Source organism: Pelophylax lessonae (genome assembly GCF_965119305.1).
Source record: "Pelophylax lessonae genome assembly, chromosome: 9".
NCBI lineage: Eukaryota > Metazoa > Chordata > Amphibia > Anura > Ranidae > Pelophylax > Pelophylax lessonae.
In genome coordinates, this window is record NC_138776.1 from 229,782,002 (window position 1) to 229,800,163 (window position 18,162).

At 47.1% G+C, this 18,162-nt stretch overlaps 1 protein-coding gene across 1 annotated transcript in view; it reads left to right on the forward strand.

Moving 5' to 3' along the window:
• LOC309564560 (uncharacterized protein) overlaps window positions 1-17,718 on the forward strand; it is a 137,947-nt gene extending 120,229 nt beyond the window's left edge. The window contains exons 6-8 of the mRNA XM_082269206.1: window positions 15,792-16,004; window positions 16,748-16,904; window positions 16,978-17,718. Coding sequence (XP_082125332.1) covers window positions 15,792-16,004; window positions 16,748-16,904; window positions 16,978-17,530 — 923 coding nt within the window. The 3' untranslated portion in view covers window positions 17,531-17,718. The remainder of the gene's footprint in view (window positions 1-15,791; window positions 16,005-16,747; window positions 16,905-16,977) is intronic.
• The last annotated feature ends 444 nt before the right edge of the window (window positions 17,719-18,162 follow it).

Consider the following 18,162-nt stretch of genomic DNA (forward strand, 5'->3'; position numbering starts at 1 on the left):
CGCATTACCTCATTCCAAAAGGGTTGCAATCTACTGCAAGACCAAAAAACGTGGAGGAGGGATCCCACCTCCTCCCCACATCGCCAGCAAAGATTTGAACAAGAGGGGAACATCTTATGCAGTCTAGCCGGGGTGTAGTACCACCTGGTCAAGAGCTTATAGCCGGCCTCTTGATACTTGGAACACAGGGAAGTCTTATAGGTGAAAAAGAAAATACGCTCCACCTGGTGGTCAGACCCCTAGGTCCCTTTCCCAATGAGCCAGATACCGGGGTCTGAAGGATGGATCAGAGCCTGATAGAAGGCGGTAGAGCAGAGATATGGTGTGGCGCAATGGAGAGTCCGATGCACAAAGATCCTCAAAAGGGGTAAGGCGTCTCGTAAACAAGGTTGCCGGTGGCAGGGATTGCAGGAAGTGAGCCAGCTGTATCTTTTGCCAAAACGACAATGTGGCAAAGGAGCGATCAGAGAAGAGAGTTTGCCGAGAGACCCAATGACCGCGGACAATAAAGTGTCTAGCCTGGTGGCGACCGTTGTTCTTCAAGGCACGAAAGCCTGGGTCATTCAAGCCCGGGGTGAAGTCCTGGTTATCAAGCACTGGAAAGAGAGGGAAAGGAAAGGTCGCAATTGAGCCCTCTCCACACAGCCTGCGGCCCAACCCCAGGGTGGCTCCTATGGTCAGGTGCTCCGAGGACCTGCGTGGCAAGGCGGAGGCACCCCAGAAAAGTGACTCCGGTGGAGTCACCAAAGCTCCGTTCAATGCGCACCCATTGTTTCAGAGAGCCATGCACATGCCAGTCCAGAATCCTGGCCAGATGACAAGAGGCATAGTATAGCGATGCGTCTGGGAAGGCCATGCCGCCATTTAGTTTGGGCATACAAAGAACCTTGAGCGCCAGGCAGGGGGAGTTCCGGAGCCAAAGAAACCTACGGAAAACCTCATTGATCTTCCGAAGGAAGGCCTGGGGGACAAAGATAGGAAGGGCTTGCAACACATAAAGCGGACGGGGCATGACATTCATTTTTATGATGTTACAGCGCCCGAACCATGAAAACATTCCCTTCTGCCAACTCTCCAAGTCCCGCTGGATATGCGCTACAAGAGGAGGGAAGTTGCATTCGAAGATGCGGTCAGGGTGGTTGGGGAGAAAAACGCCCAAATATTTAATATGCGAGGAACTCCACTTAAAGGGGAAGTCCCTTTGGAGAAGGGTCAGTAAAACCGGAGGTATGGAGACCTGGAGGGCTTCGGATTTCTGATGATTGATTTTATATGAAGATAGCTCTTCATATTTGCGAAACTCCTGCATAAGATTAGGTAGGGAGAGAAGGGGCTTGGATAAGAAGGAGAAGGTCGTCTGCATAAGCCGCCACCTTCGGGGCGAGCGACGGTGAAACCCGGATCCCTCCTATATCAGTGTTCGCCCTAATCAACCTTAAGAAGGGCTCAAGGGTCAGAACAAAGATCAGCGGGGAAAGAGGGCATCCCTGCCGTGTCCCGTTGGAGATTTCTAAAGGGCCAGAGAGCAAGCCGTTGATCTTAACGCACGTAAATCGCACCGATCCAGGACAACATGCGCTGCCCCAGTCCAATATGTCTCATGGTCTCCAGAAGAAAAACCCAGTTCACCCGATCAAACGCCTTTTCGGCATCCGTCGAGAAGAGCAACATGGGGATCTTCCGGGCACACGCCAAGTGCAGCAGGTCAATAGCCTTCATGGTGTTGTCCCTCGCTTCCCGGGAGGGCACAAAGCCCACTTGATCATCTTCTACCAGCTGCGGGAGCAGGGGAGCCAGGCGAGAGGCCAGAATCTTGAACAGCTTTAAGTCCACATTAAGGAGCGAGATAGGCCTATAGCTCTGGCAAAGGAGGGGATCTTTGCCCTCCTTCGCGATCACCGTGATGTGAGCGCGAAGTGAGTCCACCGGAAACTCCGCCCCCGAGCCCGTTGCGTTTATATGCGGCAAGAAAATGGGGAGCCAAAATATCCTCAAAACACTTATAATAGGCCAGAGAGAAGCCATCGGGCCCAGGTGCCTTGCCACTTTGAGATCCCGCCAGGGCCCCCGAGAGCTCGGCAGGGCGAAGCGGCTCCTCCAATCGTTCCAAGTCCTCTTCGGGAAGACCAGGAAGCCCAGAGGTCTGCAAGTACAGTTGGATCTTAGAGCGGAGTGCCGTCCGAGCGGGTGAAGACGAGTCCGGGGCCAGATTGTATAACGAGGAATAATAACTGCGGAAGGCTTCTGCAATGTCCTCCGTGGCGTGAACCTTCCGGCGCGACGATGCAAGAATTTCTGGGATAAAAGTCCGTGCCCGCTGTTGGCGCAATGCGCGTGCAAGGATCTTGCCACATTTACTCCTGTGCTCATAGAACACTCGTTTGCATTTGGCCAGCGAAGCCTTCGCTCGGAAGAGGGCCAAGGAGCGTAACTGGTCACGAAGAAGAGTAAGCTCCTGGAGGGCAGAATGTGCCAGCGTCCGTTTATGGGTGGCCTCCAGTGAAGCAATGCGCCGCAGAAGATCTTCCACCTATCGAGCTCGATCACGTTTGCGTTGAGACCCCAGTTTGATCAGGATCCCGCGCATGTAACTCTTGTGAGCCTCCCATACCATCAGAGGAGGACTGTCCGGAAGGGCATTGGTCCCAAAGAACCCACTCCAGGAGCTTGGGATCTAGAAGGAGGCCGTCATTGAGTCGCCACTGCCATTGACGCGCTTCCGGGGTGCGTAGGTCCATCTCAAGGACCACAGGCGCATGGTCTGAAACAGTTATGGATCCAATAGATGCCGACACGACACGTCCCAGCAAGGCCTGTGGAACCAGAAAATAGTCGATGTCATGGGGGGAGGAGTAAAAAGTGTAATCTCTAGTGGTCGGGTGGAGAACCCGCCAAGCATCAACTAGATGAAAAGCGTGAAAACTCTTCTTAAGTCGCTTCAGTGCCGAGTAGGTTATGTGGGAAGCGCCTCGGGAGGCGTCCAATATCGGGTCCATAACAAAATTAAGGTCGCCTCCAAGGAGAACTTGACCCTCCATAAAGTCGTGTAGTTTGGAAAATATAGATTCAAGGAACGGGACCCGTTCCGTATTGGGCAGATAGAGATTGACTAGGGAAACTAACACAGAGCCCAGACGACCCTTCACAAACAGAGCCCTGCCCATCACTCCACGAGTCTAAGCACGTCCACGGGGTTTGATTACTGATCAAGATGCTGACCCCTCTAGATCTGGAATCAGGCGAGCAGCTGTGGTATACGGTAGGAAATCTTCTGCCACCCAACGCAGGGAGTTTGGCAGCTTTGAAATGGGTCTCCTGCAGGAAGCCAACATGGGTCCGGAGGCGATGGAGGTCATTCAAAACAATAGAGCGCTTTTCCGGGGTGTTAAGCCCCTTTACATTAAGCGAGACCAGGCGGAGAGGAGCGGTTGGGCGGGCGGCCATGGCCACCCAGGGGTAGGGGGAGAGAGGGAGAGGGAAAAGAAAAGAAAAAAAAAAGGGGGGGAGAGGTGGAGGTCGAGAAAAGAGGGAGTAGAAGAAGAGCACAGGGAGGAGCGGGGAAAGCGAAGAGAGAACCAAGATACTAGAGTGCCAACGGCACAGTGAGAACTAGTCTCAATTCACTCAGGGTTCCAGACCCACCACCCAGAGATTGAGTGGGGCGTGGGGAACCCAGGTAAGAAAAAACCCTATGGGGGGAACGGGGAAGGCCACACCGAAGAGAGGAAGGTGACCGCCCCCTGTCCATCCCAGGTCGACCTATGAGAAAACGATGTGTGAGCGTCAAAAAGAAAAGGAACATTCAATTAGGAACATTGGAGGAAGCATAGCCCCCTGAAGGCGGGGAGCGAGATATGAGGAATAATAAACACAGTTAAACAAAAACAAAAGTAATGAAAAACAACAAATCCGTCAGGAACAGGAGAGGACGATCCAGAGCGCCGGCCCCCAGGGAAGCACCCCCCGACAGACCCTATTGGCCCCGAGGATCACAGCCCTAGAAGCCCCCGCAAAGGGCCCCCTTTGAAGGCACCAAGGGTCGTAGTATGGAATATGGCCCCGGGCATGGGAAAAAGGGAGGGGGGAGAGGGAGGGAAGGCAGGGGAAAGGGACTCGGGAAAGAAGGTGGAGGAGAGGAACACGAAGGAGGAGGGATAGGAAGGGAGAGGAAAGGGAAGGAAGATGATGAGGGGTAGGGAGGACAGAGGGGAAGGGGGAAAGGGGTGAGGGAGGTGATGGGGGGGAGGGGGAGGAGGTGACGGGAAGTGGAGGGGGAAAGGAAGGAAGGAGGAAGGGGGAGAGGAAGGAAAGAGGGAGGGAGGGGGAAAGAAGGAAGGGAAGGGGGAATGGAAGGAAGGGGGAATGGGAGGGGGAAAGCAAGGGGGAGGGGGGAAAGGAAGGAGGGAGGGGGGAAAGGAAGGGGGAGGGAAAGGGGGAGGGGGTAGAGGAGATGGGGGGGGGGGGTCCAATATTGCCTCCAGCCCAAAGCACAGCCACAGAAATACGACATTGCAATAGACATATAACTGTTAACATAGAAAGAGATAAGGGCAGCCCCACATGCAATACAAAGCTTGGAAACGGGCGCCATCCATTGCAGCAAGTCAATAAACAAGACCATAAACAATCCCTCCCAAGTGCCAGGCACTTCCCGTACTGAGGCATAGCTGGCAGTTCAGCACATGTCCCCCCTGGAGACACCGGAAAGGACCCACCGCGAGAGCCAGCCTCCCCCCCCCCCCCACCGCACCGCCACCAGATGTAACTACAGGGCAGCTGCTGCGGGAGGGCGAAGGCAAGGACCACCGCCAGCCGAGTCACAGCCCAGTGCCCCAACCGAGCAGGTAGAGCACCATACAAGTCCATCAACGTACTCCCGCCCCGATAGTCAGCAGCAAGACCCTCAGTTGGAGGCAGCGAGGAGCTACAGTCTTGGACACAAAGTGTCAGAGATCAGCTCGCCATGACCCCGCAAAGCCCGAGGCCCCCAAAGCAGTCCAGTACATCCCTCCCCCCTCTCAGAGTCCGTCCAAAAATGGAAAACCCTAGCAGGCAAAACCCAGGGCAGGAGGAGGGCAGCCGGGAGTGATGGCCATGCAGGGCAGCCACAAGCCAGAGTGGTAGCCAGCGAAAGGGGGGGCACCCGGCGATCCGCGCGGACCAACAGCATACATGGGATAGGAGCGGGGGGCAATACAAGGAGGCATCAATCCAGCGGGGAACGGAAGGGGGCCAAGCAGCAACAGATGAGCACGGAGAGGTACCATGGACAGTAGCGTGCAGGGGGCGAAGGGCAGTGGGCTGACCGGAGACATCAAGGACCAGGAATGAGGAAAGGGCAAGAGTCAGGGAAGGAGGGAGCCATACTCACAGTCCCCGGCATTAGGTCTCCGGTGCAGCAATCTCCGGACCCTGCGACTGCGAGGGCTGTCCACGGCTCTGCCGACGCCGTCGGCGGGGAAGCGGAGAGTGTAAGCCACGGGGACCCTGGTGCGGGTCACGATCTGGAAGCAGGGCTAGCCAGTCCGGGAGCTCCATCCGCGCGATGCCCAGGAACTCGCATAGAGACGGGAGATCTGCATGCCTGTGGAGCACAAAGGATGATCCGTTCTTCCGCACAGTCAGCTGCAGGGGGAATCCCCACCGATAGGTGATCTCAGGAGCCCGGAGTCTTTCCAACAGTGGTTTGAGCATCGCTCGGCGTTGCAGGGTGCCTCGAGCCACGTCAGGGAATATTTGGACAAGAGTGCCATCAAAATCAATGGGGCCCTTGGACCAGGCCTCCCGGAGCACCCTCTCCTTCACCGTGTAGCGATGCAGGTGGCAGATGACGTCTCTGGGTCTAGCTGGATCAGTGGGTCGTGCTCCCAGTGCCCGATGGACCCTATCAAATTCCAGGTTGGTCGCAGGATCTGGAGGGAGCACACGGGACAGCACAGCTCGCACAGTGTCCGCTAGATCCTCCGGCCCAGTCGCCTCAGGTATGCCCCGGAGCCGTAGGTTGTTGTGACGGCTCCGGTTTTCGATGTCCTCCATTCTAAGCTGATGTGCGGCAAGGACCTCAGTGTGGGCTCTCTGGGTCTGCTCCAGCCGGGAGATCCTGGTTTGTAACGCTCCGACCACAGATTCACCCGCCGTCACACGGCCCTCCAGGGAGGCCACCTCACCGCCCAGCTGCTGGAAGTCCTGCCGGTGCTGTTCCGCTACCTGAGCCACAATCGCCTCCATGTCTGCTTTCGTGGGAAGGGCCCTGAGGAGAGTCCAGATGTCCTGAATGTCCCCCAGCTGAGCAGGTAAGGTCGTAGCAGCCATGGGGGAGGCAGAAAGGATCTGAAGGGAGCTCTGTGTAGGTGAGGAGGCAGCTAGCGGGCCTAGTCCCCCACGTGGCGACAGAGTCAGGGCCCGCGGTGAAGAGGTGGCGGAATCCGGGAAAAATGCGCGGATCGGGGTCACCGAGGTGGTCCTCAAGGAAGAGGCTGTAGCAGGCTTGGTTCCCTTTTTCTTGCAGACGCTCATAGCAGCGATAAAGAGCAGTTAATGGTCGACTAGGGAGGCTGGAGAGCGGGAGCACCAAGAGAGAACGTCCTCACACCGCCATGTCCAAGCCACGCCCCCTGTTCCTTTTTCAGAGCGAGGCTTGAGGCGCTTAGCGGCGAGACTGTGGTTTCCGGATGTTCCCAGTTCACTCATATTGACATCACTTCCCATCAAACCTCGGAAATGATGTTACTTTTTTGGCGGTACACCGAAGCGAGTCTTGGAGCGCACGCCGGTCTTATTTCCGTTTTTTTGCGGTTCACAGCTTATTTCCTCCAGGTGTACCCACTATTATTCATATATTATATATGGAAGCACTTGTTACTTGCTGACAATATCTTTTGAAAAAGGCATGTATGCCGAAACATGTTAAGAGGACCTAGTCAGCCCAGCTGTTTTATACTTTATATGCTACTCTTTCACAGATGTCTGGAAGTGTATCAGCTACTTTTGAAATAAATTGTTTTTAGCAATATTACACTATATATGTCCCCCCTTTTTTTCCGGATTTATCACCTATTATGTGGAAGTGGAGTCTCTGAGTGATTACATCTGCTGGAGATCTACATGTTGTCTACTGTGGTCGGTGAATCCTGTGGGGACACTCCATCATTCTTTCAAGCCTGTTTGACTCCTATACTATAAGGTATTTGGGGTCCCATCCATTTGGTGAGCGCAATCTATTTTTTACCTTCACTGGTGTTGGGATTTGCTGCACAATTAATTTACACCATTTATCCGTGTTGGATTTATTTTCATCACCATATTTTTCACTTCCATGGAATGTTTTTGATTGGACTTTATATGTTGTCGGACATTACCATTATTTTCAGCGCTTCACATTTATATTTCCATTTTTTACTGTTTATCACTTTTTTGTTTAGTGATTGGTGTTAGCTGCTTATACATTTCTTGAGTTAGCACAGTAATTTTCTTTTTATTTCTTTTAAAAAAGTGCTCTGTGCATTCAGTGACAATAAAAATTAAACATAAATGAATTAGAATTCCAGCAATAAAATCCGATGTATCAAATTTGTGCAAAATAGCAAATGCACATTTTACTGAATGTCTAATCCAAAACGGTGCTTCAAACAGTTCTCAATCAACTGGCTGTGCCATCAGCCTTATTAAATCAAAGAAGGTAAATTCAATAAAAAAACGGTGATTAAATAGTGTGATTTCTTTTCCTCCACCTTGTGCCGTGGTTTCACTTCTAGGTGTACTAAATTCTCACCTCAAATCAGAGGACAATACGCCTGTACTATGTCTCTGGATGGATGGTGATTACTTTTCCTCCTCTCAAACCAAATGGGATGGGACTTTACGGGCAAGTGAATAGGTATACATAAACAATTGAGGTATATAAATCAAAGAAAATAAAATAATATTTATTCTGTAAATACCGATTGGGTAATACAACAAGCATTCAGTGAAAAATGTGCTTGGGACAGGGGCCCAAGTGAGGAAGAAAAAGATGATTCAACAGAATCAGTGACAATGGTGCATCTGGTGACTTTAAACAAGGATCATTTCTGTTTTCCCATGAATGTTGGAAAGGAAAATGATTCCAGAAAATAATCCTAGATTTCTGACGCGTTTCGGCTCTATCATGGGCCTTTTTCAAAGCGTTCAGTCTTTAGTCTATGAGAATAATATAAAATGTAAAGGATTATTAGAAAATCCTCTAAGTACATCATGTACGATCTTTTTGTATATGTTGATAATGCTATAAAATTGCATACATGGGTGTAGCCATTGTTTCTGCGCAGAAGCTCCTGTATCCGTTCACAATCACAGCGGGAATCGTGTACTGCAAGGCCTAGGGTTATATATATAATGTTTATTTAGTAGCTGGAGTTCAGATAGGTCATAAGAGTGACAAAAAATATATGTATATATTCCTTCACTTACAGTTGGGTAGACTGGTGGGAAGAACTTCCTCCGGGGTCCTGGGGATAAATTCCCCTCTTTTTTTTTCTCCGGGCTCTTGGTCTATAGTATGATAATGGTTTGTTTTGTAGGTAGTGTTTTTGTACAGTAGGGGATGGCTTACAGTTTAGCGTGACTAAGGTGTCAGGTTTATCCCGAGATTAGTGCAGAAATCTCCTTGTGCTTGAACTTTACACATGGTGCTTTTACATAGATTAAAGGTGACTTTCCGTTTACCGTGACTATGGTGCCAAGTTTTATTCCAAGGGTAAAAAGACTTGGAGTCCGTTTGCACTTACGTTTGCTGTTCGGGATAGGGTGGAGTTGTTCTTTAAGCTGGCGCAGTGTAGGTCCATCCTCTTCTCTCTGCCTGAGAGAAGTGAGGATTGCCTCTCGTTCCCCGGCCTTATGAAGCCCCTCGCGCATGCGCACTATGCGCTGCACGTAGGCGGACTCCATAGCGGTGTGACGTGGCACCGACATCTGCGCCTGCGCCGAGTGGGTGCGCACGCAGGTTACAACCCCGTTGCTGGGGACGCTGCTCTGGCCGCTGACACGGAAGGAGGGGACATCTCCCCTAGGGGATTGGTTGGTCCCAGTTAGCCCCTACAGAGGTAGGGGCTTACTGTGCCGGGTGTGATTGCGGGGGTATTGCGAAGCCGGTCAGCGGAATCATGACATATACCCATTGCTTACAGTATTGTATATATACAAGATCTAAGGCATTTCCGATTTTATATTAAATTAGTGCATACATTGCACATAATAGATTCAAAATAGTACAACATAACGTGAAAGCAAATAATCATATTATCTTAACCGCAGTAGCGCACAGCTCCACCATAGGTAGCCGTGGGTCAGGGAGGAAGAGTCCCGATTGCCGGGCAGTGCCATAGATCGCTCCAGGGCCATGCCCACATAAAATCGGGCTCTTAAGCACTAATAAAAGGATTGTTGTTATAAATCAAGAATATATTGAAAAACAAATAATCATAGCCCATACGCTGTTTTTAACAACACAGGGAGAGGGGGCTGGTGGATGTAGGGTCATGGGAGGGATAAAGAGAAATTACAGTAGTAGGAACGAGGGGATGGATGGATGAGTTATTAATCTGTCTTGCCCAAAGCAAAGCCTTCAAGGAACGGGCGGAAACTCTCGTTTTCGTTTAGGCCAGGTGGTTTTGTGGCATGGAGGCGTATAATCAACCTCATTTCCATCTGAAGCAGTCTTTTATTCCAATCCCCCCCACGATGCGGTATATGAATCCTTTCAAATGCTATGAATGTCACTTTAGGCATTCTGTTTTTATGGTGGTGGGCAACATGCCTCCCGAGGGGTACGTAAAAATTGCACAATTGCATACTGTTGATGTGTTGGTTGACACGTTTAGCAAATTCCTGTTTGGTCTTTCCTACATAGTAGGACCCGCATTGGCACCTCATGAGGTAGACGACCCCTCTTGTCCTGCAATTTGCAAAATGTCGGGGTTTAAAAGGCTCCCTGTTCGGGAGTGTTGTGTTAACACATTTTTGTATGACACTACATTGTCCGCAGTTTCCACACGGGAATGTGCCCATTTGTTTGCAGGGATCTTTTCTGGTTTCCTTATATTCACTGTGTGTGAGTGATTGTTTCATTGACCCTGCTTTACGGAATGTTGTTTGTGGATTTTCCTGTATAAACGGTTTTACCACGGGGTCTTCTTTTAGGATCAGCCAGTGTTTGGAAATGATCTTCTTTATTTTTTGGTGGTCGTTCGTGAACCTCATGATTATCCGGGTTTTGTTTTCCTGTTCAATGGGTTTCTGTCTGTTTTTGTTTTTGAATATAATGTTATGTCTGTCTTGTTTCTTTACTCTGTTAAACGCTTTTCTCAGAGTCATCTTGGTGTAGCCCCTTCTTAGTAATCTTGCGGTGAGGATGTTTGCCTCTCTCTGGAAATCTTGTTCAGTAGTACAGTTTCTTTTAAGCCTAAGAAACTGACTGTATGGGATTGCATTCTTGGGTGGGGTGGAAGCTTGACGCATGTAGTATGGAATTTCCTGCTGTCTCCTTCCTGTATAGAGTTGTCTTTAAGAGTCCATTTTTTCCTTTGATAATCCATGTGTCCAAAAAGGAGATTTTTTCTTTGTCGTAATTGAGGGTAAAGAACATATTATACTCATTATTGTTCATGGCTTGCAGGCATTCTTGGATCATGCTTTCCGGTCCTGTCCATATAATAAATATATAATCGATGAACCTTTGCCACACGATGATATTATTGGCAAAGGCGCTATTTTCTTCTTTGGCCAATAAATCCTGCTCCTAGGCCCCAAGGTATGTATTGGCATAGGAGGGGGCACAGCTTGTGCCCATTGCGACCCCACACGTCTGCAGGTAGTAAGTACCATTAAATACGAAGAAATTGTTATTTAAGATGTAATCCAGCATCATTACTATAAAATCATTGAACTTTCTGTCATGTCCACTTTGTTCCTCCAGGGTTTTTTTGATAACTTCCATTCCCTTTTTGTGCGGGATGTTATTGTACAAAGCTTCTACATCGATCGTGATGAGAAACGCTTCATTTGGTATGGTAATGCCATCAAGGATCTGAAGGAGGTGTACTGTGTCCCTTGTGTATGAGGGTAATTTAGTTACGTGGGGTCTCAGGTACGCGTCTATGACTTTGCTGGTGTTCTCGGTGAGATTGCCATTTCCCGATATTATGGGTCTACCCGGCGGGTTGTTTCTATCCTTATGGATTTTAGGTAATGCATAGAATGTTGGGGTTCTTGCATGTTTGGTCCTCATGAATTGCCAAAGTGTTTGTGAAATCATCCCTTGGTTCAAGGCTCCATCGATTTTCTTATAGAAGTCCTCTTTGTATGACTCTACCATGATAGGCAGTATCTTCTTATAGCATCGTGTGTTGTCCAGAATCTTCTGGCACATCTCTTTATAGTCCTCATTGTCCATAAGCACAATGTTCCCCCCCCCTTATCGGAGGGTTTGATTGTGATTGATTCATTGCTCTCTAGTTCTTTAAGGGCGGCTTTTTGTTTTGCAGTGAGATTTTGCATGGTATTATCTCCTTTTAGTTTTTCCAACTCTTTGGTTGTTTCCCTCACAAAGGGCTATTGCCGGGTTTTCATTTAATGAAGGAAATATGTGTGATTTTTTTCTTGAAGGCCGGGCGTTGTGCTCCTAAAGTTTCTTCTACCTCCTCCTCTTCACTTTCTGCGGGTGTGTCCTCCTCCGTCCAGTCATCTATGGCCCCTTCTTCCAGTAAGAGATTCATGTCTCTAATAGCCCTAAATTCGGCTGCTGTTAAGTTCGTTTGTGGCGCTTCGGTGGTTGTTTTCTTATTAAATTTCACTTTGAGAAGTAAATTTCTAGCAAAGAGATTCACATCCTTAATTGTTTCAAAGGTATCTGTGCCTCTGTTGGGGCAAAAGGAAAGTCCGAATGATAATACTTCCCTTTGATGTTTCGTCAGAGTATGTGTAGATAAGTTAATGATTGTCAAGCCTTCTTGGTCCATGATCTCTTCTTGTGTTACTTGGTGGGTTGTTTCGTTCTCATCTTTGTGCCTAAAAAAGCCTTCTGTGGTTTTTGACTCCCATCTTTTGTCTGTTGAGACCTAGTGAAGATTTGATGGTGTTTTTTTGGCGCGGTGGTGCCTTCATCAGGTTGTATATTGGATTCCAAAGTAGTTGGTTCCTCCATATCCTCATGAGGTGCCAATGCGGGTCCTACTATGTAGGAAAGACCAAACAGGAATTTGGTAAACGTGTCAATCAACACATCAACAGTATGCAATTGTGCAATTTTTACGTACCCCCGGGAGGCATGTTGCCCACCACCATAAAAACAGAATGCCTAAAGTGACATTCATAGCACTTGAAAGGATTCATATACCGCATCGTGGGGGGGGGATTGGAATAAAAGACTGCTTCAGATGGAAATGAGGTGGATTAGACGCCTCCATGCCACAAAACCACCTGGCCTAAACGAAAACGAGAGTTTCTGCCCGTTCCTTGAAGGCTTTGCTTCGGGCAAGACAGATTAATAACTCATCCATCCATCCCCTCGTTCCTACTACTGTGATTTCTCTTTATCCCTCCCATGACCCTACATCCACCAGCCCCCTCTCCCTGTGTTGTTAAAAACAGCGTATGGGCTATGATTATTTGTTTTTCAATATATTCTTGATTTATAACAATCCTTTTATTAGTGCTTAGAAGCCCGATTTTATGTGGACATGGCCCTGGAGCGATCTATGGCACTGCCCGGCAATCGGGACTCTTCCTCCCTGACCCACGGCTACCTATGGTGGAGCTGTGCTCTACTGCTGTTAAGATAATATGATTATTTGCTTTGCACGTTATGTTGTACTATTTTGAATCTATTATGTGTATGCACTAATTTAATATAAAATCGGAAATGCCTTAGATCTTGTATATATACACAATACTGTAAGCCATGGGTATATGTTATGATTCCGCTGACCGGCTCCGCAATACCCCCGCAAACACACCCGGCACGGTAAGCCCCTACCTCTGTAGGGGCTAACTGGGACCAACCAATCCCCTCGGGGAAAAGATGGCCCCTCCTCCCGTGTCGGCGGCCAGAGCAGCGTCCCCAGCAACGGGGTTGTAACCTGCGCACGCACCCACTCGGCGCAGGCGTCGGTGCCACGTCACGCCGCTATGGAGTCCGCCTACGTGCAGCGAATAGTGCGCATGCGCAAGGGGCTTCATAAGGCCGGGGAACGAGAGGCAATCCTCACTTCTCTCAGGCAGAGAGAAGAGGATGGACCTATACTGCGCCAGCTTAAAGAACGACTCCACCCTATCCCCAACAGCAAACGTAAGTGCAAACGGACTCCAAGTCTTTTTACCCTTGGAATAAAACTTGGCACCATAGTCACGGTAAACGGAAAGTCACCTTAATCTATGTAAAAGCACCATGTGTAAAGTTCAAGCACAAGGAGATTTCTGCACTAATCTCGGGATAAACCTGACACCTTAGTCACGCTAAACTGTAAGCCATCCCCTACTGTACAAAAACACTACCTACAAAACAAACCATTAGCATACTATAGACCAAGGGCCCGGAGAAAAAAAGCGGGGAATTTATCCCCAGGACCCCGGAGGAAGCTCTTCCCACCAGTCTACCCAACTGTAAGTGAAGGAATATATACATATATTTTTTGGCACTCTTATGACCTATCTGAACTCCAGCTACTAAATAAACATTATATATATATAACCCTAGGCCTTGCAGTACACGATTCCCGCTGTGATTGTGAACGGATACAGGAGCTTCTGCGCAGAAACAATGGCTACACCCATGTATGTAATTTTATAGCATTATCAACATATACAAAAAGATCGTACATGATGTACTTAGAGGATTTTCTAATAATCCTTTACATTTTATATTATTCTCATAGACTACAGACTGAGTAACTGAACGCTTTGAAAAAGGCCCATGAGAGCCGAAACGCGTCAGCAATCTAGGATTATTTTCTGGAATCATTTTCCTTTCCAACATCCATGGGAAAACAGAAATAATCCTTGTTTAAAGTCACCAGATGCACCATTGTCACTGATTCTGTTGAATCATCTTTTTCTTCCTCACACTTGGGCCCCTGTCCCAAGCACATTTTTCACTGAATGCTTGTTGTATTACCCAATCGGTATTTACAGAATAAATATTATTTTATTTTATTTTCTTTGATTTATATACCTCAATTCTTTATGTATACCTATTCACTTGCCCGTAAAGTCCCATCCCATTTGGTTTGAGGCACCAGCAACCCCCAATACAAATACAGTGGAACCTTGGTTTACGAGTACCTCTGTTTACGAGCGTTTTGAAAGACGAGCAACATTTTTTAAAAAAAACTGTCTTGGTATACGAGCACTGTCTTGATATACGAGCAGTTTTATACTCTAAAAGCATGCCATCCCCTCTGTAAATGCACTCTCTCACATACCATTATGTGTCCCAGCGCTTGTACACTGTATAAACATGCCGATTTATATTGTTTTAGAGTGTCCCTGCACTTACTGTATGTATATGTCTCCTCGTTTCTCTGCCTCTCTCTCACTTCGTCTCCCTGCTCTACCCGGCGGGAGGGGCCGATCACTCCTTCTGACGTCATCTGAGGAGGAGGGGAGGAGGAAGCAGAGGGCTGCAGTGTTGTGAGTGAACAGCCAGACAAGCACTAATAAAGAATAATCGGCATCTGTTATGTAGTACAGCACGAATACAGGGACACATAATGTTTAACAAAGGAGATGGCATACTTATACTGTACAGTAATGTACTACTTTATATATAACAGCATATCTTTATATTACTATAAATGCTTGTGGAACGAATCATCTGAGTTTCAATGTTTTCCTATGGGAAAACTTGCTTTGATATACGAGTGTTTTGGATTACAAGCAAGCTGCTGGAACGAATTATACTCGTAAACCAAGGTTCCACTGTATATGCAGGGACGGTGGCAGAACCTACTAAAGTACATGTGTTCAAAAGAAACCCCCCCCTACTTTTCCTCCTCTGTTCCAGCGTGGTGTACAATATCTGCAATCTCTTCCCCCGGAGTTCCTGTGTTCCTTCCCGACCTTGTCCTGTCTGTGGGGGTCTTTTAATGCCTTCCTTTGAGTGCAACCTCTTTGGGTGAATGTCACCCCCTTAGGGCTCATTAAAGTTATGAGGCCATCATTGTGCAGTATTTTAAACTTTTATTTAAAAAAATATAGCAGACTTCCATTTAAAATCGTCTTATCCAGTGTTCAAACAACGCAGTGGGAGCTCTGTCCCGTACCGCACGTCACTTCCAGTTCTGGGTTCCTACGCGTTACGTCACGGAGTCACGTGACTTCCTCATGAAATAAGATATACTTTGGAATATATGCAACAGGATTGTATGAATTTTTTGCACACAGATAATTGATTTTAGAGGCGAATTACACACTAGCACTTTAATATAATTTTTAAAAACACCCCGAAGCGCATCACAACCCCCCATATTATCATGGATAGGTGGTGTTGAGAATCCCTGACTTTCATATCAGAATCTGTGTTACTGCTGGGTAACCTGGTGTACTTAAACAGTACAACAGTCAAAACAAATGTCGTTGATAGGTAGGCTGCGTTATTTATACATATTTTTATGCTAAAATCTAAAGAGAGAGTATCTTCAACACAGTTAAATAAATGGCAGAGGCTGCATCTGATCCTTCCTGGAGACCTGCTTTATGTGGTAAATATTCCACAGTCCCTGCCTGGTGACCATAGAGATACTGTGGTAACCATTTTACAGATGGTGGTATGCCTAGGACAATAACCGCATTCAAGATGAGAAACATTAATGTCCAAGAGCTGATCCGGGCTATAGAGGAACATCCAGAGCTGTATGACACTTCCTTAGCATCCTACAGTGACTGCTATAAGAAAAAGGAGGCTTGGGTTGAAGTAACTCGTCGAGTGACCCCACATTGGCATACTATGTCAAGAAAAGAGCGAGAGCTTCAAGGTGCGTAACACATTTTTCCTTGCAGATAAACTTCTTTTTCATTGTTACCTTTATGTTTTTTTTCTTTGTTTTAATTGCATGGGGTAATGGACTGTAGACTTTTTTAATGCGTAATGTTTTACTAGTGTAATTTATGAAGTACAAAGAATCATTCATATAATTTATTTCCTGGAAGAGCTTAGGATCTTAAAGTCATGACCAGTCATATAAAAAAGTTCAGATTATTCATAATATTCTAGTTTCAGGGTTGTAATTGGAAATTATTTACTCTACCAGGTTGTTTTTTGATTGATATACTAAAAAGGCAAATGGGTCATTCACTTCACACTTCGCAAGGGTGGCAAAAATTAATTTTGAGAAGAATACCCAATACATGCAAGGAAAAAAAATAATATTCTTGCTTGCACATAATTGGATCGTGGAAGTCGGCTGAGCTTCCCCTCATTCACTAAACTAAGGGAAAACTATCTAGCAATGTGGGCAGCCTGTTTGCTTTTAGTAAATAAACCCTATAGTTTACTGGTGTAATTAAACCAGCAATAACCGCTAAGCTGCTCTGTTAGCTAGTTTCTACACTATGTACATGTATTTGCATGGGTTGTTATCCTTTGGAAATGCAGATGGGTACATTCATATATAGTTTGTGTTAAAAAAAAAAAAAGTGTTTTTTCTGCCAGTATCCCTGGGTATCTCAGGGATTATGTATGTGCATGTATAGTGGGCAAATTTCTTTTCTTATTTAGAGCGTCAGCTAAAAATCCGCTGGAAGAGTCTTCGTGACCGTTTCAAGAGAGATCTCAATGCCTTGGGCAGTCAGAGGACTGGGTCTGCTAAAAAAGTGAGAATCCATCGTTTTTTCGAGAAGCTGCAGTTCCTCAAGGCTTCAATGACAACACGAAAGTAAGTAGTGTGGTTTTTCACTGACCTGAGCTTTATAAAACACCCATTTATGATTTTGTTTTTCTATCTTTAGAACAACTGGAAATATCAAGGAGGAGAGTGAGGAGAGTCTGCCCATCCCTGTGGCTGAGGCTGCTGGCGAGGAAGAGGCAGAGACTGAGCCTTCCCAACAGGCCGATTCCTCAGTCAGCATTGCCACCCCAACAGAAGAGAAAATTCTGCGACCATCTTCCCAGCAGCGGGGTAAAAAAGTGCCAAAGAAAAAAGTCAGTTTTCCCGACCCCCTGTCAGCAGAAGTCATGTCCGTCCTGGGGGAGATGAGAGATCAATTGCGAGAAGCACGTGAACGTGAGCCAGCCCGCCAGGAAGAAAGCATCTCAAGCTTCCTTGTATCTCTAGGAGATGACATGCGGCGTATTACTCCAGAACGACTGCCTCATGTCAAGTTCCAGTTAATGCAGGTGGTCCATCAAGCTATATATGCCCCAGCCACAATGCCTGTATCGCCATTTACCACAACGTATCCCTCTTCTAACTGTTCCTCATTTCTTCCCTCTACATTGACCACAGACACGCACGCACATGATTCGTACACTCCGACACCACCCCCCCATGCATCCTTATAATTCATAACCATTGTACATGATGTACATTGCTTAGCCTACATCCAACATAAGCTGTTTTATAACCTTCCTATTTTTGTTTTGACTCTGCCACACCTCATGCAACATTTGCTTTCAAAACTTGTAAATAGGCCAGTTCTGTGTTTTTTAAATTATTTTTTTTCCTGTAATTTTTTTATTTAAAAAAGAAAAAGGGGGGAAAAAAAAAAGAGAAAAGGTTTAAAATATGTGTCTGTGTAATCATTCATTACTAGTGGATCTGAAATGTACCTAGAAATATAGCACAGAATTGCATGCAGGAGACACAATCTACCTCTCAGGGCTTTTACGTCTCATACTGTAAAAAGGTATTTATGCACCAAACTTCTACTGGTGTTTGGTGTTTGGGTGCTTTATTATGATCAACCTAATCCTGAACCTATGAGTTTTCAGGCCAGAAGTGCCCATTAGTCTCTCTGCAGTCTAATTATGCACACTATGGATTTTTCAGAAATGATTCATGCACTTTCTCCAACCCAACATGCTTGGTTGGCAGCATTACAGGGAGGCTACAGAGGACATAATGGACTAGAGGCTACATTCTTGACCAGAGGTTTTCCTACACCCTTCTCAGTCTGACAATGGGAAAATATTAT